General features: G+C 43.8%; 1 protein-coding gene across 1 annotated transcript in view; it reads right to left on the bottom strand.

Moving 5' to 3' along the window:
- The window catches only part of LOC117586449 (irregular chiasm C-roughest protein), a 73,439-nt gene that overhangs the window by 6,311 nt on the left and 39,530 nt on the right, over positions 1–27,598 (bottom strand). The window contains 11 exon segments of the mRNA XM_034276491.1: positions 17,090–17,336; positions 18,791–18,824; positions 20,267–20,380; positions 20,763–20,936; positions 21,805–21,963; positions 23,495–23,658; positions 25,872–25,992; positions 26,109–26,220; positions 26,440–26,588; positions 27,013–27,207; positions 27,393–27,536. Coding sequence (XP_034132382.1) covers positions 17,090–17,336; positions 18,791–18,824; positions 20,267–20,380; positions 20,763–20,936; positions 21,805–21,963; positions 23,495–23,658; positions 25,872–25,992; positions 26,109–26,220; positions 26,440–26,588; positions 27,013–27,207; positions 27,393–27,536 — 1,613 coding nt within the window.

The raw sequence follows: 27,598 nt of genomic DNA, 5'->3' as shown, positions 1-27,598 counted from the left end.
GCAAGAAAAGAAAGATACTTCATGGAATGATCGGTTGGCAGGCAACAGATTGCATTATCTTTAGCAACCGAGATCCGAATTATCTACACTGATTGCAGCTTAAGTAAGAAAAGTACTAGCTATATTCCTCCTGCTTACGCTTTTACAAATCGTAATATCCCCTGCAAGAGTATTCATGGAAAAGAGTAAGGCAAGTGTTGGCGAGAGAGAATGGCAACACATAAAAACCATATTAAATGGCTTTTGCTTCTCGCTCTTGTTGTTCCTGGTGCCTGGCTTTTGTCTTAGACGGAGATGGGAATCCAACACAGCCAAAAAAACCGCCCGAATCCAGTGTTCCCCGTGCCCTGAGCCATGGTCTGGCAAGGAGTCTACCGCTGGAGATCTGGAGACGAAGTCTGAGTTCTGGGGTTTTTGTTTGTCATCTTTTAATGGCGCAATTAGAGCACACAGAATGCGTTTACTGAAATCTGAGCGGCGGCAGGTGCTGCTGCGACGTTGCCAGGCGTCATAAAGGATTTTTAATAATGGCGCCAAATTACAATAGACACACACACACACAGTCACACACGCACATACGAAATCCCACAAATTGCGTATACGCCGTGTGGCACTTTGAAACAAAAAACCCCGAGCCGCACGACAATGCAAAGTTCGGCTCGGCGGCTGGGCGTGGCAGTTGTCTGCCAAGTCGAGTTCGACTTTGCCTGCTGTTTGTTGTTTACTGTAATTTGATGCCCCATTGTGTGCCACAATTCTCCAGAGGGAACCACCTCCATCCTGCACCACTTCTGCTACTCCTGCAACACTCCACCGTTCTACCATTCTATGCCACTTCTAGTGTCAGTTGAGATTATTTTTTTCCTCTCTCTGCGTTTAGTTTTCGCTTCCAAGCCATTGCTATGCAATTTCGGGGCAACGCCTTGAGCGTAATTTATGCGCGCATTGTTTCTTCATTTTCCAGGGGCTTGTCATTAGTTTTCCACAAAAAGAAGAGTCTAGAGAGAGTGAGAGAGTGAATGCGAGAGAGTGGGGGTGTTGCAGCAGCTGCATGAATTTATGGGCTTTCCATGTTGCTTTCCTGTTGGGAAATTCCGCTTTTCACACAGCAGTTCACGCGGCCTGTAAAGACAACTTTCCTGTCGCTGCTTAGAGTTTATTTGAGGGGGTCCGAAAAGTTTCCCTCAATTACCAATTGTTTTCCGATTTTTCACAGAACAAAGGACTGGCATAAAGATAGAGCTATATATGCTGAATGGCTAAATTAAAGGCTTTAAGACATTGAAAGCATCGACTGGCCTGGCTGGATGAACTCAGAGCGGAAATGCATACGCAATAAATTATGGCTGTGTCGAGTGGTGCAACGCAAGGCAGAAGGGAATGTTGTGGGAGTTTTTGGGGCTGGTGGGGGCAGTATTGCAACATAAATCCTTTTTTTTGTTGGAAAATTTATGGTGCATTGAACTTAAAACGAAATACAATAAAATTCTCTACTTGCAGCGAAGATGCGGCACCAACTGAGACGGAAACGGCGAAACATAAAAATAATCAAATTTATTAACGTCTGAGCAAGCGACAATACCCTGGAACTTTACGCTTTGATGGTGATGACAGTTCTGAGCAGCCTTGAGGATGCAAATCAATTTAAGGCAGTTTAAAAGAAACGAGAGCATTTTAGAGTCGTTAAAAATGCAGGGATGGGTGTAAAGGTCATTTTTCAATAATATCATTCGAAAGTAGATCTTCTTTCAATCAGAAACAAGCCATGAATAGGGTATGTATGACTTCTTTAGAGAACAACTTTTCCCGTTTTTCCTTTTCAGACATTTCCCACGCACGAAGAGCATCAGCGGCAGGCAAATGCTGTAGCAAGAAGCAAAAGAAGTCCAGCAAAAGATGTAATAAAATTACTGCCAAGGCATTATGTGTTCTCTGTTGCAGTATGGGTTCTGGTAGCTCTCCTCTACAGACGGACGATTCTGGGGCCTGTCAGTGTGTATTTGTGAATGCAATGAGGCATTAAAGCATCGCTGAAATGAAGGCACACGAATAACGAGGACATAAGAAGGCAATGACGCCAGAGAGTCAACTATCGAGGCTACGAATAAATCATATCCGGAGCCACATTCAGGTTCTGGGCCACGTGACGCCTGAGAAACATTTCAAGAGTGGAATATCAAAGAGAATATATGTATGTACATAAAAGCAGGTCGATTGTCATTAAACATATGTGTGAAAAATTATCTCGATGCCACCGTGCGTACTTACATTGTTTTTATCCACTGAAAGAAGTTATTGATTTCTGCTGATAAAAGCTCACAAGGCGCTTAAACTAGGAGATCTCTTATGCATATAATATATATTTATGAACTACTAAACTCTATACATTTTCCATACACAATTTCAATCAAAGTTGTGCTGTGTGCAACGGGCTATCATTTTTTGTACTATTTCTATTTCTTTTTTGTGCAAGAGTGGTGCAGACACAGAGAGAGAGAGAGAGAGAGATAGAAATAGTGGTCGGATGAAAATTATAATTCAACTAGAAAACTTATAATTAGTGCACTTGAGTGAGGAAAAAAGTGATCCAAACTAAAGCGAAATGAACTTTTTCCAATTCCAAAAATGGTTTTAAACTAATAAAATACAACAACCAGACGGAGACAGATAGACAGACACTGAGAGAGACAGACAGAGAATAATATAAATTATAATTCTGTGGCTGCAGGTGAAATGCTTAATTTAATTTTTACGTTATCTAAAATATACTTCAAATTGCAATTAACTGAAAAACCAACTAACAAAAACGGAGAGTAGAGTAGGTACTATGTACATTAAAAAAAGTTTTGCTCTGCAACTAGTTTCCAAACAACACACACACACAATGGAGTAAAAAAGAGATCCATATGGAAATTACTTTTGGGGGCAGACTGTTGCAATATGTTGGTGCGGTGCAGGCAGTGGCACAAGCTTGGCTTAGAGGCTACGTTAACAAAAGCGTTGCGAAAAGTGTACGAAAAAATATAGGGAAGATGCGGTGCAGGAGGTGCTTATAGTAGGGGCGTGGCTTTGGGAGATTGGAAGTATGGGCGTGTCAGTGGGTTATGGAGGTTAGGCATTCGCTTATGTTTTTTTTTCGGTGTTATCTCTGGTGGTTGTGATGGCTCTGATGGCTTTTTTTTATGGGGTTGGGACAACATTAATTCATTTACCAACTTAAATTGAACGTGAAATTATTAATTGCTGGCTTAATTCATTTATAATGAGTTTTTCCAGTGGCATCTGCGCCACATCAGAGATAGAGGGAGATAAAGTGTGATGAAGAGAGCAGTGCAACAGAGATAGAGAGAGAGAGAGAGAGAGTTAGAGGGATAGCAGTGGTGCAGCATTTCAAATATCAAGTATACGCAGTGTGGAATCCAATAAAAAAGAGCAATAAGAATGAACGTGCTTTGGCTTAGATGTAACAGACAGAAAGGAGAGAGAGAGAAGGGAAGGAGGTGCGCACTTATGTAGGGATATAGGGGTGTGTCAAGGTATGAATGCGAGTAAGATGTGACTTGGTGTACGTGGCTGTGAGTATGTGTGTGGGTTTTATTGCCTACTTCTTGGGGCAGGAATGGTGTCTATAGTGTAGTTTCGGGCGGGAGACATCTCTTCGGTTGATCACAAGAAAGACATTCAGTTTAAAATTACAATATGCACTGGATGATGCGTACACTATGGGCTAGATCTTTAATATAATTCATTATTTAATCAAATATATATAGAGATATTTGTATATGGATCGGCGTGTGTGTAGATGTGTATAGATATATTCGAAATGAAAATGCAATAAAAGTATACAAAAATTCCAATGAAAAACTGTTCGTATTCCGCTTGCACCACATAACAAATCATGATTCAGCTCATCGAAAAGTGTTGGACATTGTATGAGTGTGTGCGTGTTCTTTGGGGATTTGGTGGGTTAGGTATACGAGTATATGGCATATACAATATATAGTTAGTATTTTTAATTGGCAAATCACGATCATCAATCATCAATCAGCGAGCGAACGAGCGAGCGAGCGAGCGAACGAACGAACGAGGAACGAATGTCACCAACTTCCGGCATTATATATACGTATATAGTATATATATTATATATATATTCGTGTGGGATTTTTGTGTGTGTATCTTGGGTGTATGCTGGATATATATTGATATCAAAGTAAAATTCAATTCAGTCCATTCGCTTATTATTACATCATCGAAAGTTCATCAAAAAGAGAAAGAAAAAATGTAATCCTTTACATAAATATTTATATTCATTAGTATATCTGGTATATATATATTTAGGTGGTTTTTATATATATATATATTCAAGGTCAAGATCATCAATCAATCAATTCATATCAATTAAACAATTTACATGTATGCGTATATATAAGTATATATATATGGATGTATAGAGAGAGAGAGACAAGAGAGACAGAGAGAGAGAGAGAGAGACAGTAAGAGAGAGGTTGGAACAAGACGAGGGCTGGGCGGGCTGGGTGGCTGGTTGGCTATGGGTTCTGGGGTGGATATTTGCTCACCAAGTCCACGTAATGCAAAAGAAAAATCACAAAAAAGTTACACTGAAAATCGACAAATAAATCACTCCGAATCGGGGGGAATCTCTAGACTCTGATCTTCTTCTGCTTTTTCCACTGCTCGATTCTTTATTTCTCTATCTGTTATATGTACTAGCTTTCTCCTTTGCTTCTTTCCAGTGTTAGCTAATGCTTAAAAGATTTTCATACGTGTTTCGGTTATTAGTTCTAGGTATTTGTTTATAAAACACAAATCACAGTCATCACAGCAAGAGTTTTCATGTTCAAATTCATAATCAAATTTAAGTTAAAGCATATGCCAGAAATAGTCAGAGTATATGTGTATCTATGTGAGTTTCGTGGGTGTTTTCGTGTGTGTGTGTGTGTGTGTGTGTGTGTGTATGTGTGTGTCTGTGTGTGTGTATCTGTGAGTAGGTGAGTCATTTGATCAGCTGCTCGATTGTTTTTATCTACTTAAAACTCCAGCAGTCACCAAACACTTGAGCGTGTAAGTATAAAAAATATTATTTTCAATCAACTAACAGTGAGGGGCGGTTAAGACGGGGAAACCTTTGAAATAAATTCATATCAAAACCAATGCCAAAAAACAGGGGCGTGAAGAGATGTAAGTGCAGAGAGCGCAGTGCGCTCATGAATAAATCACAATTCACAAAAAAAAAACATAACTGGAAAAGGAGAAAAAACATGTTTTATTGTTTCATATCCATCCATACATACAAGGAGAAAATTATCCAAACGTTTGCACAAGCCAGAGCATACGCACATAGATACGCAGGCACGCACACACAGATGCGAGTACGAGTACTGACACACACACACAGATACAGACAAGGGGAATCCAAAGAACAAAATCAATATTAATAATAATACCCAATGCAATATTAATGGGAAACTGAATGGCAACTGCAACGGCAACTGCAACAAATTGCAGCACGGAGCAACTTGAAGTAATGAAGATCGAAGCTTTGGATACCCTTGCAGCAGATCCATTGTTAGCATAGAGCGTAGTACATAAATGCATATGCAACTTAAAAAAAAAAATCTCTCGATCATACATACAATATGATGTATGAATGTACATCATGTACTATCTTTAGAAGTTATGTTAAATGTTTTCCATATATTTTATAGGGCTTGTTGGCTTAGAAACAGACAGACCGAGCAACTGCTCATGAAATAATAAATACCCTCTCTCTGCAAGGGCATCAAAAAGTCATACAGGCACACACAGGGCCGAATGAATGTGAATGCGAGAATGAATAAATATTAATGCAGAAACACGCATTCGAAATTGAATTGTTTTTTGTGTTTTTTATTCGTTATAAATTTGTTTCATTCATAATATGTTACTTATTCCCATTCTCCTTAGTTTCACTTTTTTTTTTTTTTTTTGCTGTTTTGCTTTTTCTTTCTTTCTACAAATTACTTGCTCTGCATTATTCATAATTATCATATATGTAAATATTTATATAACATATTTGTTTTGCGGGGAGGGGTTTGGGTAGTTCGGTTTTTTTATTTAATTTGGTTTACTGTTTTCTTGCTTAAACAATTCCATGAAGATTTTTCAATAAAAAAATACAAACAAAATAGACAAAATGCCACAGACACGAGCGACAGAGAGAGAGAGAGATAGAGAATGCTAGATCGAAATGTGGGAGTATAATGTGGGTATATATATCAAATAAACACAGTCATATACCTGTAGGTGTTGTTACTCTTGTGTATGTGTGTGTGAATGGAGAATAATGCAGGTGGAACTGAACGATTTTTTAAGCTAACTCTTTTCTAATATTTAAAAGACTATCAATAAAGGATCTGCTAATGTAATCCAGATCGAGGATATATCATATTGAATATGATTTAAATTGTTGCACAAAATCAATGTTTCTTAAAAACTATTAAAAATTAAAGATATGTACCTGTTCTGATCTGGTTGTAAATCTACAATATAAGAAATGAACGAAATGGAGGGACTCTTCTTCTCTGATATATTTACTCTCAATTATTAAGGATCAGACGGATTAAATAGAGGCTAAATTGTCTAAAGGCTTTGCAGCTGTAAATTCGACTGAAATAATTTCAGATTTTATGTACCACTAATTCTTGTATAAACGCTAAAAAGTGTAGGGGAAAACGAAATGGTAAAAGTAATAATTTCCTTTAATTTCTTGCATATGTTGGTCCAATTAATGGAGCATACGCCAGGCAGTTTCAACACTTACTAATCAAAAGACCTGTACGGGAATATAGATCAATATTTGTCCAGTATAACATCGCAAAACATAAAGCAAAATCGATTTAAAACTTACAAATACTCTGTGCAGGAGACAAAAATTGGGAAAATGGTGAGTTAAACATATCAATGCTGCTTTTGTTAGTGGAAAAAATAATTAAAAGAATAAAATTGGATTACAAAATCATATATAAAATTCGCTTTATTTAAATTAAAGTCGCTTGCAGTTTTTTTTTTGCTAAAATAAATATTAAGATTAATATTAATAAATTTATTGTACACATAAAATCATAAATTAATACAAAGTGCATACATTTATACATTGCTTTAACTTGAGACTCGGAACGAAATCAAATGCTCTCAGAATTAATGCCAGTGGCCGTATCCTCAATCAGCGGATCGCAGCCCGACTTCCGAACTGTAATTTTAATCGGCGTCTGCAAACGCTCCGTTTCGTACATTTTTACCTTCAACTAAAATCGGGGGAGTATTATTAAGGTTGAGAAATTAACAATTTGGTTGACTGAATGGATAATACGGATTACATTTAACATACAACATTTAAATCAAAACAAATAATCAAGCACAGTTAATCACAATGCAGATGATGAATGTATTGGCGGTATTACGAAAAATCAAAAACGGAATTAATTATCCTTAAAAAAAATGTTCTTTGGCCCCACCCTCAAAAAAATATCGGACGTGTCATAATAACAAAAAATCGGAGCGAATCGGAACCAAATAACGTGACGTGAAAAAGATTCCAACTTTTCAATATGCATAAAGCGCATTTGGTTCTCGCTTTCCCATATTTTTTCTGTACGGCTCTTAAAATAATTAATTTTGTTAATTAAATAAATGGAGCCTTTTTTGTGTAGTATTCTGGTGTCTTTATTTAATTTTTGTTCGTCCACAATTTAAGGAGAATTTTTCCGCTTTCACAATAAAAACGAAATGAATGAAAACCAATTTAATGAATGACAGCGGAATGAAATTATAATAATTGCAAATTATGATGATTGCTGTTGTGTGACTATGGCCGATGGAGTCGGTGGTGGTGTCTAGAGGCACATACCGGAGGTACGCGGTCGAAAGAAGCGGTGGTGTGATTATATGTATTGCTATTATTTGCATTTGCACTGCCTTTTGATTTGTTTGCACTCTACAAATGGGAAATATTCGAGCTATTGAGCTCTGCTCAGACGAGTCCTTAATTGCTTGTAATTAACTGCCATAATGGCCGCAAAAGAAAACTCCTTTCAACTGTCAGAGCGTGAAATTGGAAAGAGGAAATTTTGTATGAATTTATTATTTTTATTTTTATTTTGGATGCCTCGAATGTGGATAGTTTTTTGGCAAATTAATCTTTTTAATGAAAGAACGTTCGGTTTTCCGCTCAATCAGCAATGATTTCTGTTATCATTAAGTGTGTATAACAATCTGTGATTGTTGAAAGTTATTCTCCTCCACATTATTGAGTGGATTAAAATAATAACAGAATGTAGATGGTATTTTAAAGGATCAATCTCTCCTGTGAATGAAATGGAAAGTTTTCTGTTCGGAAATGATTTAACAATGATTGCGAATATCTATCGATCTAGCTAATGGAGTAGCTTCAAATGGTCTTGATAAGCATTCTTTATTTTGGAGTAGATTCATTTGAATCTTCAAGTAAATCAACCCTTGCCAATGTGAGTGCAAAAAAGGTGCATTGCATTCGTGTTGAGTGGACATGCCAAGTGCTTGGTGGGTGTTTCTTGTATCTCTATTTGTGCCTAAAGGTGTGTCTGTGTGTGTGGGTGTTTTTGGGGTGCTGGGCCATAAGAAAGTCTCATGGCTTGAAATACGTTCCAACTTAGATGCGGATTTGGATTTGGATTTGGGCAACTAGTTTCCGGGCCAATCATTATTTTGCAAGTAACTTGTTGCATAACGAAACTTATCCAACGGCCCTTTAGGCCCGACTGACGGACGGCCCGAATGTTGGCCAAACAAAGTATGAAAGTGTTGTGGCAAACAGCTAATTGGATTATGCGATTAGCAGAACTTGTGCAGAGCTGGAGAAGGGATTTTTGTTATCCACATCTTGGGCTAAAAAGTCTTGGCAGCTGAAAAGCTGTTGGGCAAAGTTCAGCTCGCATGCAGCTCGTATTTTCTTCTTTTGTTTGTGCAATGCGCGCCAAATTGTTAAATGATGCAATGAAAACGTTTTTGTTGATTCCGGGAAATTATGCTGCGTTTAACAAATTGCATGAAAATGTTCCAAAATGTTCCAGCCGCAGAGGATGAGGAAGACGATGTCGACAACGACGGATGGGCCGAAAACTTTTGTCTAGTTGCGAGTCGGGAGTCAGCAGTCGGGCGTCAGAAGTCGGGCGAGTGAAGTGGCAAGCATCTCAGGGCCATTTGTCGGCCAGAAGTTGCAAGTTGTTTTCTGATTTATGCACTGACAGTTTGTGGTGCGTGTCTGGGGCCATTTTATTTATGAGTTTTGTTTTTCCGAGCAGGCAAACAAATGCAAAAGTATGCAAAAGATAATACTATTTACTCGGTGCCCTCTTGGAATCTGTCTGTCTTTTGTGGTTAATTAAAACGCAAAGAAAACTTTCGATGCACACACACAAACACAAACACATGCTACACGAGCAGAAGAACACAAAATATAACCTTCACAAGTACATATACATACGTACCAACATACGTACATGTCCATATAAAGTGTAGTATCCTATATGGAGGAAAGTAGTAAATTCTGTTGTTTGTACTGAGAGCAATAAAAATAATCACAAGACTCGTAAAGGTGTGGAAAGGGGGAAAATAATACATTTCAAAAACATCAGATATCATGTGTGGGAGATGTGTGGGGCGGTAATGGTACACACACAAAAATCAGGAACATTCGTTGCGGTTACATTCTCAGCATTTGGCAGCGATCCAGATAAAGACAACAGATAGGGAAAACTCAGGAAAAACAAACACACGCCACTCACAAACACACACATAAAAGCATGAAAAGATAAGGCAAAAACATGTTGCAGGTTATTAATCAAACAAAAACAGGCACAAACACAGGCAGGGCGGGGTTGGGTAGGGCAGGCGATGCATGTTTTTAGAAAATGAAAGGTATAACAAATATTATGACACGCTCACGAGCGCCCAAAAGCAGGCAGTTAAAAAGTGTGAGGTGTATTTCTGTAGGAGATACACGCTCGTATCACACCCACACACAAATGCGAACTTAAATGCCAAACGGAAACGGAAATGGTAATAGAAATGAGAGCCAACAGAACAGTGAAACAGAAACGAAAACGTAAACAGAAACATAATTGGAATTGTTTTGAGTTGCACAAAATGCATCGAGCACAGACAGTTGCTTTACTGGGTTATACAGCATTACTGGATTACTGAAATATTACTGGAGTACAGGATTACTGGATTATTTGCTTTGATTCAATATGCTTTACATGGTTCATTGACAGGGGGATATTTTTGGGGGGGTGGGTCTGGCAAGGTAAAACATTCCGCATGGTGTAGAGTAGAGTATAGAGTACTTTTGATATTTTGTTTTTCTTTTTTTTTTACGTTTTTGTTTTTGTTTTTTTCATAGATAGTATTACAATATACTTGGTAGTTGTTGCACCTTCGGGGAATCAATCTCAATCTCATATCGAAAAGGAAAACTAATCGAATAAATGTCGGTAGTTATAGTAATAGTTGTTGTAGTAGTAGTAGTAACATCATTAACATAAGTTATACATACATATACATAATATAATGTAAACTAAATGAGAGCATTAGCATGTTAACGTAAAACATAATGAATGCGTTCCAAGATCACACCTATAAGTACATATGCCATATATGTAACCATAGGCACACATATGTACGTACATACGTACATATATATGTATAGAAAATGCTATATATATATATATGTGTGTGTGTGTGTATATCATCGGTAAACTTAAATAAACTTTGAGCTCAAGGCTGCTCGCTCACTTTGTGTGTCACTTCGTTTTATGTTTGTCTTTTGTTTTTTGGTTGTTGCTTCTTAAACAAACGCAAACGCACACGAACATTGGGCTTAGGCATTATCAGTATATATATATATATATATATGTATGATATATAATATAGGTTTATAGAAAAGTGAAAAAATTCAAGTTGTACAAAATGCACGCTTGGCGGCAGTTCTTGTCCTCGACACAGATTCATTTCAGATCGTGTGCCTTTGTGTAGTAGTGTTTCTGTGTGAAAAGTAATGGGTTATGTATCAGTTGTGTCTGTCGTATCTGTTCCTTGTCGTCTGTCCAACCGAAAATTAAACTTTCTTCCTTTTTATATAATCTGGTGGGGGGTATAACCTTGCTGTTTCTGTTGTTCCCCTCAACGATCGCCTGTTAATGATGAAGTCTCCGCTTGTAAGCTAGTTAAATGTGACTTTTATTCATTTATTTGTAACAGTTGCAGCTAGGAGGCGGAGCGGTCACTCTCTGCCGATAAGTTGATGGCCAGCCATAAAGCAGCCAATGAATTATTATTGTTGCAGGAGGCAAACAGGCATTAAGCCTTCTCCACACATCCAGGCACACAAACATGTTCTCGTTGCCGCCATCTCTTTGTGGCAGCAGGACAGCAACGTTGACAGGAGAACTTACACAGAGTCCGGGGCATGCATTATGCAGCAATTGCTGTTGTCAACTGACAACGGAGTTGCACGGACCTGAACGGAGTTACACAGGCCCAGAGCCGGGGCAAGGCATCTGCCGACTGACAGTAAATTAAGCGGAAAAGTGTGTTGCGGCATATGGAATGGGCCAAAGAGATGGGGAGTTGTGGCACAAAAAAATAAGTCTGCTTCTCTCTGGACGGTGGGGGGGTTGGCAGGCAGGGGCAGTGGTACGTGGCACGAGTAGTATTATTTGCTGCAGTCGGAAATAACTCAACCGCAAATGAGATAAATTGCGCGCACACAGATAATTGCATGGCCGGCCCCCAGACGAGGCGTTGTGGCATGGAAATGAAATACATTTCACATACTCTGAGCGGCCGATCCGCCGCGCTGCCGCGCCATTGGTTTTTCAGTGCTTTTTTCCTTCAGCTTTTATATGTGTCCTCCCCAAAGTATTCGGTCTGTTTGTTAGCCTCTGAAAGAGTCCTTTTTTTGTTGGCCGCCTGTGCAAATATTTATGTGGCTGCCAGCACAAGCGAACGCACAGATGTGTTTGTCTATGTGTGAGTGTAAATGGGAAAATATTGCACATACGCACTGTCTGCTCATTAAAGCCGATCGTTGAAGGGACCTCGCTCGTACACCTTTTTAGTAGCAGTTGTATTTACATAACATATACTTCAAAACTTCTTTCTTTCTCCTTCTCCCTCTTTCTTTGTCCCTGTCTCTCTTGTCAAATCAATAGCTTTAACATATATAATTATAGATTCTCAAACAGCAGCCATGTGAATATTCTCTTTAGGGTTTCATCAATTGGAAGCTCTAAGTGCTCGGGGGTTTCTTCTTTACAATCAATATGTATAGATACTAGATTCTTTTCTTCGATATATGTCTGTAGTTGTAGTAACTTTTTTTTCTTTTGTTGATTTGATAAATGAAAAATGAAGTTGGTATATTCGAAAAATTCGTTATCTTTATAGGATACTCGTACATTTAGTATACATCAAGGGGATTCTTGTCTAGTGTTTCTTACGGATATACAATCAGACATACACATATACATATGGTATAGGAGTATGTGTTGTAATTGATTTAACTATAAATTTGATTTATGCTTCGATCTCGATTAGACTTCAGTTGTATCCGTTGTTGCCTGCTAAAGATTGTGACTAATACATTTAGGCTACGATTATTCGCTATGCTTTATGCTATATTCGATTTGCAAGATCAAAATCTTTATAATTGAATGGTTGCATTATTGTCAGTAGTTTACGTTAATTTATCTTTAAACATATTCGAGTGGTTACAAGCAACATTCAAACGATTTCCTTTTGTTTTGTCTGTTCTCTGATTTGATAAGAATAATTGGCTGCTCGATATCCCTCGATGCTCGCTCCTTCACTGCCTCTTCTACGTTCTGTTGCATATATTACACACTTACAATCTGTAGGATGCTTCAGTATCTATCTGTACACACGACTCTTAATCAGCGATGTGGCAACTTGACCAATTTGTAATTGTAATTTTTGGCAGGGCACACAAATAGCAAACGAGAACATAAAAATTGCAATTCAATGGGTCCTCCATCTGAATCTGAATCAGAATCAGAATCCTCATCCTCATCCGTATCTGAGTCCACATACACATAGACATCTCATCCTCTGTCCCTACGATCGATAGCAATTTAATTGAGCGCTAACATTCATATTCCAGTATGAAGCTCTCGCCTCCGGCACCGGCACCGGCACCGGGTCCGGGTACGACTCCTGATGCAGTCACTGGCTTTGCCGTGGCCCTTGCATGCTGCTGATGCTGATGTGGCAAGAGCGAGGCAGATGTTGCTGCCGTACCCGTGCCCTGCTGCGTGGCGGCAGCTCTGCTTAAATTTACTTGTGACAACATTGCGGTTGCCGTTAATTTGCCATTGTATGCCACTGCCGGAGTCAGTGAGGGCGCCGGCGTGGGCGGACCGTGTCCGTAATAGTTCAGAGCGGAGGTAAGCGGCACTGACTGCTGCTGGGCGCGACGCTGCATCTGCTGTTTGGATAGATAATCCGTGGACGTATTTGCCGTGGCATTGCGCAACGTTATGAAGGTGTCAAAGTTTTCGGCTGTGGAGGAGGCATTCGAGGTGCTGGAGTTGCGGCGGGGCACCAAATGTTGCTGCTGTTTGGGGAGATTCAGATTCAGCTTCAGCTGCTGCTGCGACATTGACGAGTTCGATGAGGAGGAATTGGATAGTGAGGAGGAGTTCACGGAGTGCGCGGGTGGATGCTGCTGCTGATTCGCATAGTATTTGCGCAAATTCTCCAGCATGTAGCGATTGTTTGCGTTTCCGGTTCCGGTTGTTCCTCCTGCTGCCACACCTAATGCTGCAGCTGCTGTGGGTGGTGGTGGTGCTGCTGTTGTTGCTGTCGGATGAAACTGCGGCATGGCAGATGACACTGCTGCTCCTGCAAGTGCAACTGCTGCTGATGCTGCGGTTGGCGTCATCGTTATCTGCTGCTTGCTGCTGGTGGCATACAGAGCATCCCCTCCCAATCCCAAACCCAGTCCCAGGCTTTGCCCTACGCTTCCCATCCCTTGTCCCTGCGGCAGAGCCAAATTGATGACACTGCCGGTTGTAGCTGGCATTGCGGTGGTACCTCCTGTTGCTCCTACTCCTGCTACTGCCCCTGCCATTGGTGGTTGTCGTCGTTCCATCTCCAGTCCATAGCGGGTAGCCGCCGGCTTACTGCTCCTTCCAGGGCCTCCTCCTCCTCCGCGCACTTCCCCCTGATAGCTGCGGGCATAGTGGGCCTCCATCAAGTCCGCCCGTCGCTGTTTCGTGGCAAACACGGCCTCATCCGTCCCGACATCTGCACCTCGGCCAAATCCATAGTAGTCGCCGCGCGGATAGTGCTGCGAAGAGGACAGAGCACGCTCGAATTCGTTGCGGCCACGCTGCCGCTGGAAGTGGTCCAGGTAGCTCTCACCACCGGCTCCAGCAGCTCCGACCAGAAGGAGATGGTCTGCCTCGTGGTTCTCGTTCTGCGGATGTTCATCCTCCTCCTCTTCGACCCTGCTGGCCTGCTGCTGCTGCTGCTGCTGTTGCTGTCGCTGCAAATGCTGATTGAGAGATTGGTAGAATGTGCTCTCGGCCAGATTCTCATTATACGTTGTCGGCTGCTGCCAATCAGCGTCTTCGCATTCGTTGACGCTGACGCGAATGCGTATGTCCCGGGCCGTATAATCAGGCTCTCCGCAAGCAGCAGCTGCCGCCATCCCAGCAGCTACAACTCGCACAGCATCCTCATCCTGGTCGTCATCGTCGTCCTCGTCCTCGTCGTCGTCGTCGTCGTCGCCGTAGAAGAATCTCGCTGATTTGGCGCTTTCCGCCAGCAGCAGGTCCTCGCTCTCCTCGAGAGCCAGCGCGTAACTCGTTAGGTTGTCAAAGTAGTATTCGCACATTTTGTCCGGGTGCTCGTAGCGCAATTTGAATTCCTTGGATTCTCGCGATTCCTCCACAGCCTGCGGCAGTGGCTCCAACTGTGGCGGGGGTGGCGGCAGCTCTCTCTCGCGCTTTGCCGTTGTTGGGCCACTGAACACGGAGGCATAGTCCGAGCTGCTCATCGAGTCTGAGTTGGGGGCCGCAGTGCGCCGCGTGGCCTTTGAGGCAATGGGCAGCGTGCCCAGATTCTCGTAGTTGGCAGGAAGTCCTCCATTATTCGCTTGCGATTGGCTGCGCTTGTGGCGTCTTCGCGGTGTCTCCGGCTGTGGATGGGGATGGGCATGATGAGGCTGCGTGGCCAAAGCCCTTCGCTGGGCGCCGCTCACACGACCCACTGAGTGGGCCGACTGCTTCGTCGTGCTCAGGTGCTGGTCAAAGTTCTCCTCCAGGTAGGCGTCCAAGTAGTGGAGGTTCTTGCTCAGGTCAATCTCTGACTTGTAGCTCTTATAGATGGTGGCCTGCTTGCAGCGCGACTCGTAGTTGGAGATGTGTGTGCGGTCGCTGATGAAGCGGAAGCTTTCATCCTTCGCCAGGGTGTGGAAGCCACTGAATTCGCTGCCAGAGCCTGCGTCGGAGCCACTGCTGGTCTTAAAGTTGCGGCACTTGTCGCGTATCTTTTGGATGCCTTGTCGCGTCTTGGCCTGCAGCCGCTCAAAGTAGTTGGCCTTGCAAGCGGTGCTGCTGCTGTTGTTGACTGGCGTCTGGGTCTGCAGTCGCGGATGGTAGGCTGTGTGCTGTATGTCGTAGCCTCCACTGCCGGCTGCACGCATGCTCTGGATGCTGTGCGTGCGATTGGGATAGCTGAGCTTCAGTTTCGGCAGCGAGGGTGGGTCCTCGGATCTGTGATGGAGTTTCCTCAACGAAAGCTGCTTGAAGATCGCCTTGGATCGCTTGGCCTTGCCCGTGGTGGTTCGTCGCTCATGATCTTGATCAAAGTCCTGACGCTCGAAGCGACGCACAGGCACTCCGTGTAGATAATGATGATCTGGTGGGTTGGCATTCGGCCTCGGCGACTCGAACAGACGCCTCAGGCCACGTCCTGTGCGCTGGGGTCGCGCACTCCTGGCACTCGCTGCACTCCTCAGTCGAGTGTTTACACTTAGAGTAAGAATTTCATCATCGTGGAAGATGGAAAAGGGATTCGTGATCACCGTGGAGCTGTCGTTCGCTCCCTGGGAGGCTGTTAAGCTGCTTACGGATCTAGTCTTAAGGCTAGCGTTACTCGAACTATATCTATTCTGGCTTATGGCTACTTCCTGCTGCTGCTTACTGTCTAATACAACTACAACTTTGGCTTCATTGTGTTGGTGTGGTTTCTGGGGCATGCTCGGAGGCACCTTTTGTCCCAGATCCGCCTCGGACCGGGACCGTGAGCGTGTGCCCTGGCCCTGGGTCCGCCTCTTCACGCGTCGCAGCTCCTTCAAGGAGTTACTCTGCTTGCGGAAGCGATAGAACGGATTGTTAATGCTCAGCCTTTGCAGCAGCAATTGGGTTTCCTCTGGCGAGAGGATGGACTCCTGCTGCTGCTGCTTCTGCTTCTGCTTCTGCTGGAGAATTTGTTCCTCCACCTCTTCCTCCTCTTCGTTGGTCACATTCAGATTGAGCAGCTTGGCCGCCGCACTTGGTGGCTTGTGTGCACTATTCATATTGTTCTCTACATCTCCAATACTCTTACTGCAGCTGCTGCTGCTGCTGCTACTTTTGCTACTGTTTAAGGAACCCTCGCTATTGTTGCTACTGTTGCTGTTACTGCTACTTTTGTTACTGCTCTTAATGTTGCTCTTGCTGCTGCTGCCACTTTTGGCTGCCTCTAAAGTATTCGTATTATCGCTATTGGTCAGTCCCGTTGTGGTCGTTGTGGAGCTCTTGTGGTTGTTGTTGTTGTTATTATTGTGACCAACATGGCTGTCATCCACTTCCGGTTCGAGTTCTTGTTGGCTGTTGTGTGGAAGTTGGTGCTCTTGGTCGTGGTCTTGGTCTTGGTGTTCGTGTTCGTGTTCGTGTGATTGTTTCTGGTTTTGGTGTTCGTTGGTTTCGCTATCAATTGCCTGCTAGACTCTAGTGGGCGGTTGTAATATCATTGCAGCCATGCGTACCTTCATTGCCTCCGGCGATCCATGTCCCGGATACTGTTGCTGTGGATGCTGCGAGGCGGCATGTAGGGCCGCTGCTGCTGCCACTGCCGCCGCTGCCGCAGCCTGCTGTTGTTGTTGTTGTTGCTGCTGCTGCTGTTGCTGTTGCTGCTGCTGTTGGTGATGATGGAAGCCGGCGGGCGTCGTGTAAATCGAATCACCTTGAGGGCCACTCGTGCTATCGGAGCGTGATTTCAAATCAGCTTTCTCGCTGCGGGGAAGACGGAAAAACGGAAAACGGAGAAGAAATCGTTAGCCAAAATTGTTTGCCCTAGTGACAATTGTGTGGGTGGTGGTTAAGTGCTTGGGTGGAGTCTGCTCTCCGGATGATAGAGGGTTTGCGGTTTGCTATTGCCTGATGCCAGGCTGGGGGTATTTTCTATCGCTGATTGGCAAATTGTATCCCTCACGCATATCTGAATATCTATTTAGTTTTTGTCGCCGTTGCCTCGCTCCAGGCAATTGTTTACTTGGGGTTTAGGAAATTAGATATTCCCCCAAACAAGCTCCCACTTTGGCCTCTTCTCTGAGAACCCCAAAAGGCCTTTCCTCTGAGAGAAATGTTGGCCTAAGATAGAACTCTGAAAATGTTGGCCTAAATGAGTTTCGGTCATGTTTTGGTTGCATATAAATCGAATATTGCTGTGGCCGTTGGAGAGGAAATTCTAAATCCATTTCCGCCTTACCATATTGGCGTGCCGTGCCCCAGAATTTTGTATATGTATTGTACGCTATAGAATTTCAGTGAGATGATAGTGTGTGCATTCCATATTTCATAAACAAAATATAGTAATTTTTAAAATGGAAAAACAAGCGGAGGAGCACACAGCTCTGTATGTGCATGGCCCGAGCCACCGCTCATAACTCATATTACACGTCCAGAGAGGGCGAGCTAGGTGGGTTACCGGAGAAAGGCAGGCAACTATGAGCGATAGGCTTGCTCTACCTCTACTCCTCTTTCGCTCTGTTGCGCTACCAAAATGAAGAAAAATACAACAAAAATACCCTGTAGACTGAATAAGGAATGTGAGAATTTTGCAAAATTTTGGAATGCAATCTAGTCGGCAATCTAGAAAAACTAAAAGAGAAGTGGTAACTTTCAGAGTGAACTCCTGGAAATCCTCACACTAAATTTGATTCCTAACGGATGATCAGGAAAAGGAAAGGAAAAAAGATGACTCTCAATTCCTATTAAAACAATTTCCAACCTAAACTTCACTACTTTTTGGCAACTTTAGTAAGAGTATTTCAACTTTCTTTGTTGTTCAAGCACAAATGTTGTTGCGCTTGCCAAAAGTCCAAAACCCCTTCTACCGCTCCTTCCATTTCGCTACCCCGCATATATTGAATATATGAAAAATGTATAATATTTTATGCAGCACACACGGAGACGCACGGAGATGCAGTGAAAAGCATTTTTCATTGTTCCTCTCTTTGGGTATATGTAGCAGGGTGTGTGTGTGTGTGTGCCATATTCGGCCAGTAGGGGCGCATAAATTGGCATGCCAGCGCCACCTGTTGGCTGCCGCTGCTGCGAATGCGCTGCATAAAAAATATATATCAAAATGGTCATTTATCTATGAGAATACGTGTGCTCCCAGTGCTAGGGAAGGGTCGGTTGGGTGGCACAGTGTCAGGGTGTGTACGTATTACGCTTCAACTTACCTGTCTTTATCCGATGATTTATAGCCAGTGGAACCTGTGCGCGCCGCCATGTGAGAAGTAGAATGTGGGTGCAGAAAAACGGGATGAAACAAGAGGAAAATGTTATATTAGGGTTCTGGCAATATGCAGCAGTTTATTCGACCCAAATACAATGGAACGTGTATTTGCAGAAGGGTAAGGTTTCTAAAATAGTACAAATTAGCTGTGAAACCAGATATACATATGTACGAGAATGTAGAATGTATGTACATATATGTATTTGTGTACATCGTCTCCCATGTTTCGATTGTTAAATGAGCCATCGACTTATTGATTGTGAAACGTGTAAAGTCCTGAGAAATTTTGATGGATTTCAAAAGGGGTGTAACTTTAGAGTGTAGAGCGAGCTGTGTTGGGGGTCGGGTCGCACTTGAGAGATCTGTCAAACGGCATTTGACAACTTGACGCCAGCTGCAGCAGTCAGTCAGTCACTCACACGCTCACTCACTCTACTCGGCAAATTGACAACTTGATTGACAACTGAGAAATTGCGATTAGCTGGTGAAAAGTGTTTACAGATCATGTGGATACATGGAAAGGACTTAGCGGTAGGGGCACGGGTGGTGGCACTTCCCCTCGAATGCCCTTGAGCAAAGGCGAACAAAAAGTTTATCCATTTCCACTTTTATCCTTTGCTCTTTTGTAAATTGTTTTACAATTGTTGAGGCGAAAAAAGTTTTTGCCGTGCGCTCTCTCGTTTTCTCTTTTTTTCTAGACTGAATTTTGATTTCTAATTAGGCAAAGCTCCCGCCTGCCACACAAACAGACGCCTCGGCATGGGGAAAGGAAAGAAAAGCGCTAGATGCTGTGGCGTCAAACAAAAAGCTGTCCAGGAGGAGACCTTAACCCTTTTATGTGCTAACCAGAACACAGGGTGAGGGTTGGAGGAGGCTTTAACAGGAAACGCAGACTGCGACTGCGACTGCTACTCGTCCTGCGACTGACCGCAGGCGTTGGACGCTAATGAATATTTTATGAGATTTATTTGAGTTTCGAGTTTCAAGTAGAAATAAGAGTATTTCCCTTGCACAAAGGGAAAAAAGGGGGGAAGAGGAATGGGGGGTGGCATCCCTCTTCTAGGCACCCATTTTTTCAGCTTTTTCGCTTTTCCTCCCTCTCGCGTTTCCTGCCTTTGTGTGTTTTCTCTCTGTGTGTGTGGGTGTGTTGGCTGCAAGTTCTTGTGTTTTTGCAATTAGTATGGCAGCGTACAGGAAAGATGGAGAGGCGGGTGGTGGGAAGATAAAAAGCGACGTAATGAAGAAGGAAGTTTTAATTGTCGCGGCCTTGACAGCGACGCCTCGTAATTAATAGCACAACTCTGGTCTGATAATTGTTCTGTGTCCATGTATATGGTATTGTCTACTCCGGTCGATTGTCGTTATAGTATACATTGATATGGGAATAGATGAAGGAATAGATAACTCTTTTAAGACTTACCCTTAAAGCAGCACCTCTTGCTTTTGATTGCATATATGCAGAGGCAGACAAGCAGTAGGATGGCGGCCATGCAGCCACCGGCCACGCCCATTAGGTAGCTCATCTCGTAAGGTTCTGTCCGGCACAGCGGTGGAGGATATTCAGCAGAAGGATATGGTTGTAATTGATGTGTTGATTATGCAAGCATCAAGAGGAATATTCATTTTCATATGGCATAATAGTGTGTGTGGCTTATACGAGTACTTGCATTGTATGTGCAATTGATTTTAATTAAAATCGTTTGGGATACTATGCAGGGGGTGTGCAGGGGATGTGTGGATGTGATATGATATAATATTTAATGAGTTGCATGTGCAGTCGATGCGTAAATATTGAATATTGCAGGTGTAATTGAAATGCAACTCGAATGCGGGACGGTGCATGAGATGCGGGGTGCATGGGGTAATGGTGTGGCAGGGGGTAGGGGGTAAAGAAAAACAAAGAAAATTCTATGCACCTGCAAACGTACCCTCCACAATCAAATGTATGGCATGGCGATCGGTACCCCGCTCGTTCTCCACCACTAGATAGTAGGGCCGTGAGTCGTGCTCATCGGCGTGATTAATGTTCAGGGTGGACAGGTAGCAATCCTCTCGAGAGTCCTGCAGCATATCATCTGCCCGGAAGCGATCTGAAACAGCAGAGAGACATTTTGTTGAATTGGCCAAATAATTGCACTCAAATTACACACAATTTGTCGGAGGGGCTCCGACATTAATCATTCGATTCGATGGGCTAACTAGCAATGTCAGAGCAGAGCCGTGCATTGGCTTTGGACTGGGGATTGGAATGCGCTTCGTTTGATTTGTGTCGGTGGCAAGCGAACACGCAGGATTACACGCACCAAGGATGGCGCTGGATGGACACGGACAGCTGAAAATGAAGAATAATGCTAGCCAGAGCCACCAGAGCCACCAGATTCGTTGCAGTTCAAGGGCAGATGGCACGGGGAGAAACGGAATAGAGATGCAGAAAAGAGTTTCAGCTGGAAAAACGAGTTGGAGATATCCGTCCGTGTGTGTGTGGCTTGTCCGGGTTGTCTGTTGTCCGTTGGAGCTCGGATTACCCGGTGGCTGACAGGCGTGGCAAGTCTGCAGCTACGGGATGCCGTCTAACGTTGCCTGCCACTGCCACTACCACTGCCACTGGCATCTTCATTCCCATTCCATACCCTCAGGGCAGACATGAAACTGGCAGCTTTCTTGTTCAACTCTGACTCTGACTCGTGTAATTTGTCTTGATTTGTGGCTACTTTCCAGCGCGAATTGAATGCCAAAAAATTGGTTGCAGAGGCAGCCATAATGAGCCCTCCAGCAGGAGCTACCGCTAATTGAATCCGGAATAGCCACAACTAAGGCAAACTGAAAGCCTAATTGCATTTTCATTAGGCGCTCAATGAAGCGCAAACTAATCGCTGAACATTGGCTGGTGGCTGCCACATCAAAGGGATGGATGGGTTGGGTTAGGTTGGGTTGGGTTCGGTCTACATGTATACGCACCTATTCCCGAACCGGCCTCCAGACGCAGTGAGCCCCATTCCCAGGCGACGCGCAGTGGTCGTGGATCTGCACAGACGACCATTGTCAGAACGGCGGACTCTCCCCTTTTCACGGAGATGGTGTGCATCGAAGGATGCAGACGTAGAACCTGTGGGGCACCTGCAAATACAAAGGAAAAAACGATACAGAAAAGAGTTAGAGTTAGGGGTATAAATGTATTAGGTTGGGGCATGGCAGGGAATAACGTTTATTCCTCAAGAGATGGCTTTTTAATTGAGTTTTGGTCGTCACAAACGAATTTAACGAGCTGCATTTCTGAAAGAAAATTGTTTCAAGGGGTGTGGTCTTTTGCCTGATCTTTCTTGGAGTCTTTAAATATAATTGAAGTAAGTATTCTTGGCACTCGTTTATGCTTCTTGTTGTGAGAGGAAATATCTTGGCCCCCATAAATATTTCAAATTATTAAAAGCTTGCAGTCAGTCTCTCCCTTTTCATACTTTTTCTCCTAAACAGAGGGTAAATCTTTATTTGCCATAAATTATATCAAATTGTTAGAAAGGTGTTGCCAACTCCGGTTTCCTCAAGGAGGGTGCTCGCAACAGGAAAGCTTCTTCAGGAAATTCAGGGGGGAAACAAGCCACTATAGTGCTCCAGAGGGTCAACAACTTTGCCATTTTTAATGAGGCATTTTTTACTTTCTCTCTGTTATTTTTTTTGTTTGTTGACACTCTCCCTTGATTGTTGCTGCTGTAACTGCATACACCCATACATATATACTTAGTTAGTTAGTTCGTTAGTTACTTCACACACTCTCTCCCAGATCCCAGATGTAATGTGGTGTCCAGTTTTTTCGGTTCATATATAATATACATGAACATATATTTATTCCCGCTTTTTTGTGCACTTTTTTTCGCCTTGGTGGCGCTGCTAAATTGCTCGTGTCCTTGGTTGGTCATAAATTATGTACGTGCTGTGGTATTCAGCACTAAATTTAAATATTTCTTGCTTCTCTATTTTTTTTAAACATTTTTTCTGTGCGCTGTCCAGTTTTTTTTCGCCGCTTCGGGCAGTGTCCGTGGCAATTTCTACGTTTATTTTTTTCGTTGTTCTATTTTTTCGCTGGCACTGCGGTCATAAGTTCATTTTGATTTTGTGTTACGTTTTGGTTTAGTCTGTTGCCCAGTTGCAACATGCCACCGCGAAATTCTGTGGCATGGACTGGCGTATCGTTACGAAGCGGCAACGCAAGCGCTTAAAATGTTTTGCAGGCGCTTTCCGGCTCCAGCTTTTAATGGAGTTTTGTTAGTTGTTTCAAGTGTGCATTAGTTGCACGGAGTGTTGCACGATGGGCGCCAGGACCCAAATGAGTAGCCCAAAGGACGCTCCTGCTACATCGTACCCTAAAGTCTCTTTCTTTTTCAGCCTGATTGTCACCTTCTCTGCAGCAGGTTCTGCCCAGAAATTGACATCACGAAAAACAGCAGAGACTGAGATGAAGATTTATTCCTGCAGCCAGCAGAGGTAGTCCCCTCTACCCAGCAGCTTTCATAGGATTTCTCTCTCTCTCTCTCTCCTGAAGAGCATATGCCATTCGTTGATTCCTCAACCAGTTCAGGCCCTGCCGTTATCGTCATATTTTGTGGTCTCTGCGGTTTGCTGCAGAGATATGTATACTGGTACATGGACTTACCCACAACTTGCAGTGAGACCGGATCGGATATGGCCACTCGCTCCTGGCCGTTGATGTAGCTGGTGGCACGGCACTCGTACTCGCCCTGATACTCGTAGGTGACATTGTCGATGACCAGACGGGGCTCGTTGCCTCGCTCCACGTACTTGGAGCCATGCGAAATTCTGGGAAAGCACAAAGAGAGATTGATTATGATTATGTGGCTTTCTAATATGGGCGATGATGATGCCATGTCATTGCTGCTTTTCCCGAGTGATGCATTCTTCTTACTGCCTTTCATTCTGGACAAAATGAAAGCAGATGCACGGGCCCCTCCCCGTTTGCTGTATGCTGTGTGGCTGTGTGTCCCAACTCGGCTGCATATCCTTCTTCTCCAGGCCAGCCAATATTGAAAATTGCGTATGCGTATGAGTTATTTTTCGGTGCATGCAGCTTGCCTGCTTGCCTGCCCGACCGCCTGCTTGCCTCCTGACTCTCTGGCTCTCCAAAGAGCTGCTACACAGAAATATTTGATACATTTTTAATATGAGAAATGCCTTTCAAGCTGCGAAATGCTTTGGCCTCTGCCATGTCTCTCTCTCCTCTTTTTTGTTGCCTCCCTTTGTGGGTTCTTTTCATGGGAAACTGAAAAAGCCGTCTCCTCGATATAGTCACTCGATGAAAGAGAACTTTAAAAGACAGCTTTAAGGGTATCCTTGGGGCTTCGGCAATTAAAAGCAATAAATTAGAAAGCCATTCAAATGCAAATCGCCAAAGTCAAAAAAGTTTGGCAAGAAGGAAGGCTAAAACAACACAGGAATCACGTAAATCAAAGTGACAAGGACTCTCGCTCTCTCTCTGTCTTTGTGGCATGGGGAGGTACCTTGGTAGCGTGGATGTTGCACTTGCAACCAAAGGAAGACCTTCGAGAATGAGATTAGAGTGCTGCTGAGCATACGTTGCGGCCTGTCAGCGGCTCACTCCGTGGCATTGATTTATTATCCACCCCACCTGCGCCCCCAACTGGTGAGGCGACTCCCGCTGTTTACTTAACGTGGCACGCGCCATTTAATGTGGTGCCATAGGAGACGGCATGGTGGCATGGTTGCATGATGGTGCGGCGGTGGCAGAGTGTGGTGTGGCATCGAGTACATACATGCGTGGAAATTAGTTTTCAACAATTGACATTTAATTTCTGATAAACACGCGCGCGTTTTGCTTCATTAAGTCAACACGTCAATGTGTTGCATGTGGCATTCGTTATTAGATGGCGACACCTACACAAAACGCTTCCACGCCCACTCCATATACACCCACACCCACCCATCCGATCACGATCTAAAAGCCAGTCTTGTGCGAGTATGTTGTATGATGTTTGCCTGATTGTCTAGGGGGCAAGTGCAAACAAATGGAATCACAAAAATCACGTACTTATGTGGCAAAAGCAGCAACAGAGGAGTGGAAAGGGAGAGGGAGCAGAAAGAGATGGATAGCTGTAGACAGTCATATGCATGAAGAGTGTTTTCGATTTTTCCACAGGCTTTTCCTGCTTTGCATACTAATGCCTGCCTGGAAAAAGTGAAAGACGAGAGGAAGGGGAAAAACAGCAGCAGCAAACGGAAGGAACCTAATCCAGCACGCATCATGTGCGGAGCTGCTTAATACCCTCTACAAAGAAGGGTGGATGGGTTAAGAAGTGAAGCTTGTCTTTCGAAATATTAAAGCTGCATCTAGGTGCCTTTTATATTGAAGGTGTACGTCTAGAACCTAGAATTTTCTTTTTTCTATTTTCAGGGTATTCTCTTATCGCTTATATTAAGAGAAACTCCACTTTCTTACTGTTTTCCCACAAGATGCAGACAGTTTCCGCTGTGCAGCTAATTAAAATTACGCAAAATATCATCATCAACTGGCAGAGGGCGTGGGTGAGCGAGTGGGTGTGGTCTCAGCTAAGAAGGAAATGTGCAACAGGAAACGCGCTCACGTAAGAGGGAAATGTTGTTTTGCGATGGAGTGAGGACTGCTGGTGGAGGTCGCGCTACTCGTATTACTCTCACTCCTAATTATAGCGTAAAGTGCAAATGCAAATGCCTTTTAAAGGCTTCAATTTGAATGGAAAGCAAATTTTGTGCATACGCCGCGTGAGCCGGGTTTAATTAGCGCCGCCAGCCAATCCACAAACAATGGCCAGAATTAGAAGCAGAGTAGAGAGAAAAGAGTTTATAAGGAGAAAGGCCACAACACTAAGCCAGGACCTCGGCTGCTCCACCAAAAGTATGCAGCGCAAAATTGTCGGAGCCTACCGAAACGCGGCCCACCGCAAGTGGATATCTGTGTGCATATCTGTGTGTATGTGTATGAATATGTATATAGCATCCGACATTTTGTGGGGACTCACCTCTGCACCCATTTGTAGGATGGCATGGGATTACCCTCTGCAACGCACTCAAAGGCCGCTGGACTGAACAGGGGCGCAGTGGTAAGGCGATCCGGGCCAGCTGAAACAATTTTGGGCGGATCTAAAGGGAGAAAACAGATAGAGAGAAGGAGATTGCTGGGTGAAAACTTTCGCAAAGATAAATACTCCACACAGAGTGGGAGAGAGAGGGGTAAAGCGGAAGGTAAAGATACGTACATTTCACATCCAACTGCACCGACAGCTGCTCCGAGGTTCCCACCGAATTCTGCGCCTGGCAGGTGTACAGTCCGGCATCCCGCCGCCCAACGGGACGCAATTGCAGAGTTTCCTATCCAGAGACCGGGTGGAGAGAACGGGAAGAGAAGGCAATTTAATACAATTACAAATTTCTGCTACACTTCAGATAAATACCCAACGAAGGGAGTGGGGTGGAAGAAGGGAGAAGACAATTTTGGAACAACATAAACAAGAAAGAGCAAGGATTTCTCCTTCTCTTGGGACTGGTATTGCGGGACTGCGAGGTGCAGCAGCAGCAGGTAGAACTCACCTGCAGGCTGGCTATCTCGGAGCGACCAGCTCGTCGCCAGACGATGCTCGCTGGTGGATTGGCATCGGCCACGCAGCGAAGGACGAGCGCATCCTTATCCTCCTCCAAGTCGATTTCCGGTGAGCCAATTAGACGAATGCTCGGCGCATCTGCAAGAGACCAGACCAAACGAGAAACGTTCAAGTTGGGTAAGCAAAAACAGGAACCAGAAACAGAAACAGATATAGATATATAAACAGAAAACAGAGCAAACAGAGTCAACAAGCCATACCAAGTCTCTGGCTCTGGACGTTGCTCTGACTTTGGCTTTCGTCCTCCCACTGGCCACGTCCTCTGGGACAAGTCAACTCTTGAATTGCTCAGCAAAACAGGAAATTACAGCAAATTGTTGTTAATTTAATTGTTAGAGCTCTGTTGCTGTTGCCGTCTCTGTATCCTTTCGTTTAGTTTCTTTTGACTCTAAGCCAAATCAAATGAAGGCACTTTGCCTGTCTAGACCCTGGGATGCAACTCAAAGTTTGAACTGTGTATGTCTCTGGTGCTCTGGTTGGTGGTTTGTCTGGTGGTACTCACATTTCACATCGAGACGGGCTTCGACGGGGACCGATTTGGCCGAGTAGGACTCGTGGAAGGCCGCACAGCGCAGCATGTCGCCGTGACGTTCTCGCATTGCCGACACTTGCACCACGGAGGTGGAGGACCAGGTGCGTGGATTATCCGGCTCGGTAGCATTCATTTGTGGGTGCATCGCAGATATCTCCTGGTCGCCTGCAAGAGACGAAGAGAGAGAGGGAAGGGAGAATGAGAACAGAGTACAGAGTGCAGGAAGTGGGTAATGGTTGGCAAATTAATTAACAGGACAATGACCAGGGGGTCATCAGTGTCTCTGTCCGTGTTCATGTCCGTGTCCATCAGGATAACAACTGCAATCAATGGGGCTACCAGACACTTACCCAAATACCATTTGAGGGTGGCCGGTGGATTACCATAATGTGAGACGCACTTTACTGTCGCCATGGCGCCAGCATCGACGGTGATGTTGTGTCCCGGCGGCACGTGTACGGCCTCGTACTCAAGACGAGGACGCTGTGGCGCCACTGCAAGCGAGAACAAAGATTAGTACAATTAAAAGTGGACATCTTTCAACTCGGAAAATGAA

The sequence above is a fragment of the Drosophila guanche genome, unplaced genomic scaffold, assembly GCF_900245975.1.
Source record: "Drosophila guanche unplaced genomic scaffold, DGUA_6, whole genome shotgun sequence".
NCBI lineage: Eukaryota > Metazoa > Arthropoda > Insecta > Diptera > Drosophilidae > Drosophila > Drosophila guanche.
The sequence above is the reverse complement of the archived record's forward strand: the minus strand, read 5'-3'. Positions and strand labels throughout refer to the sequence as shown.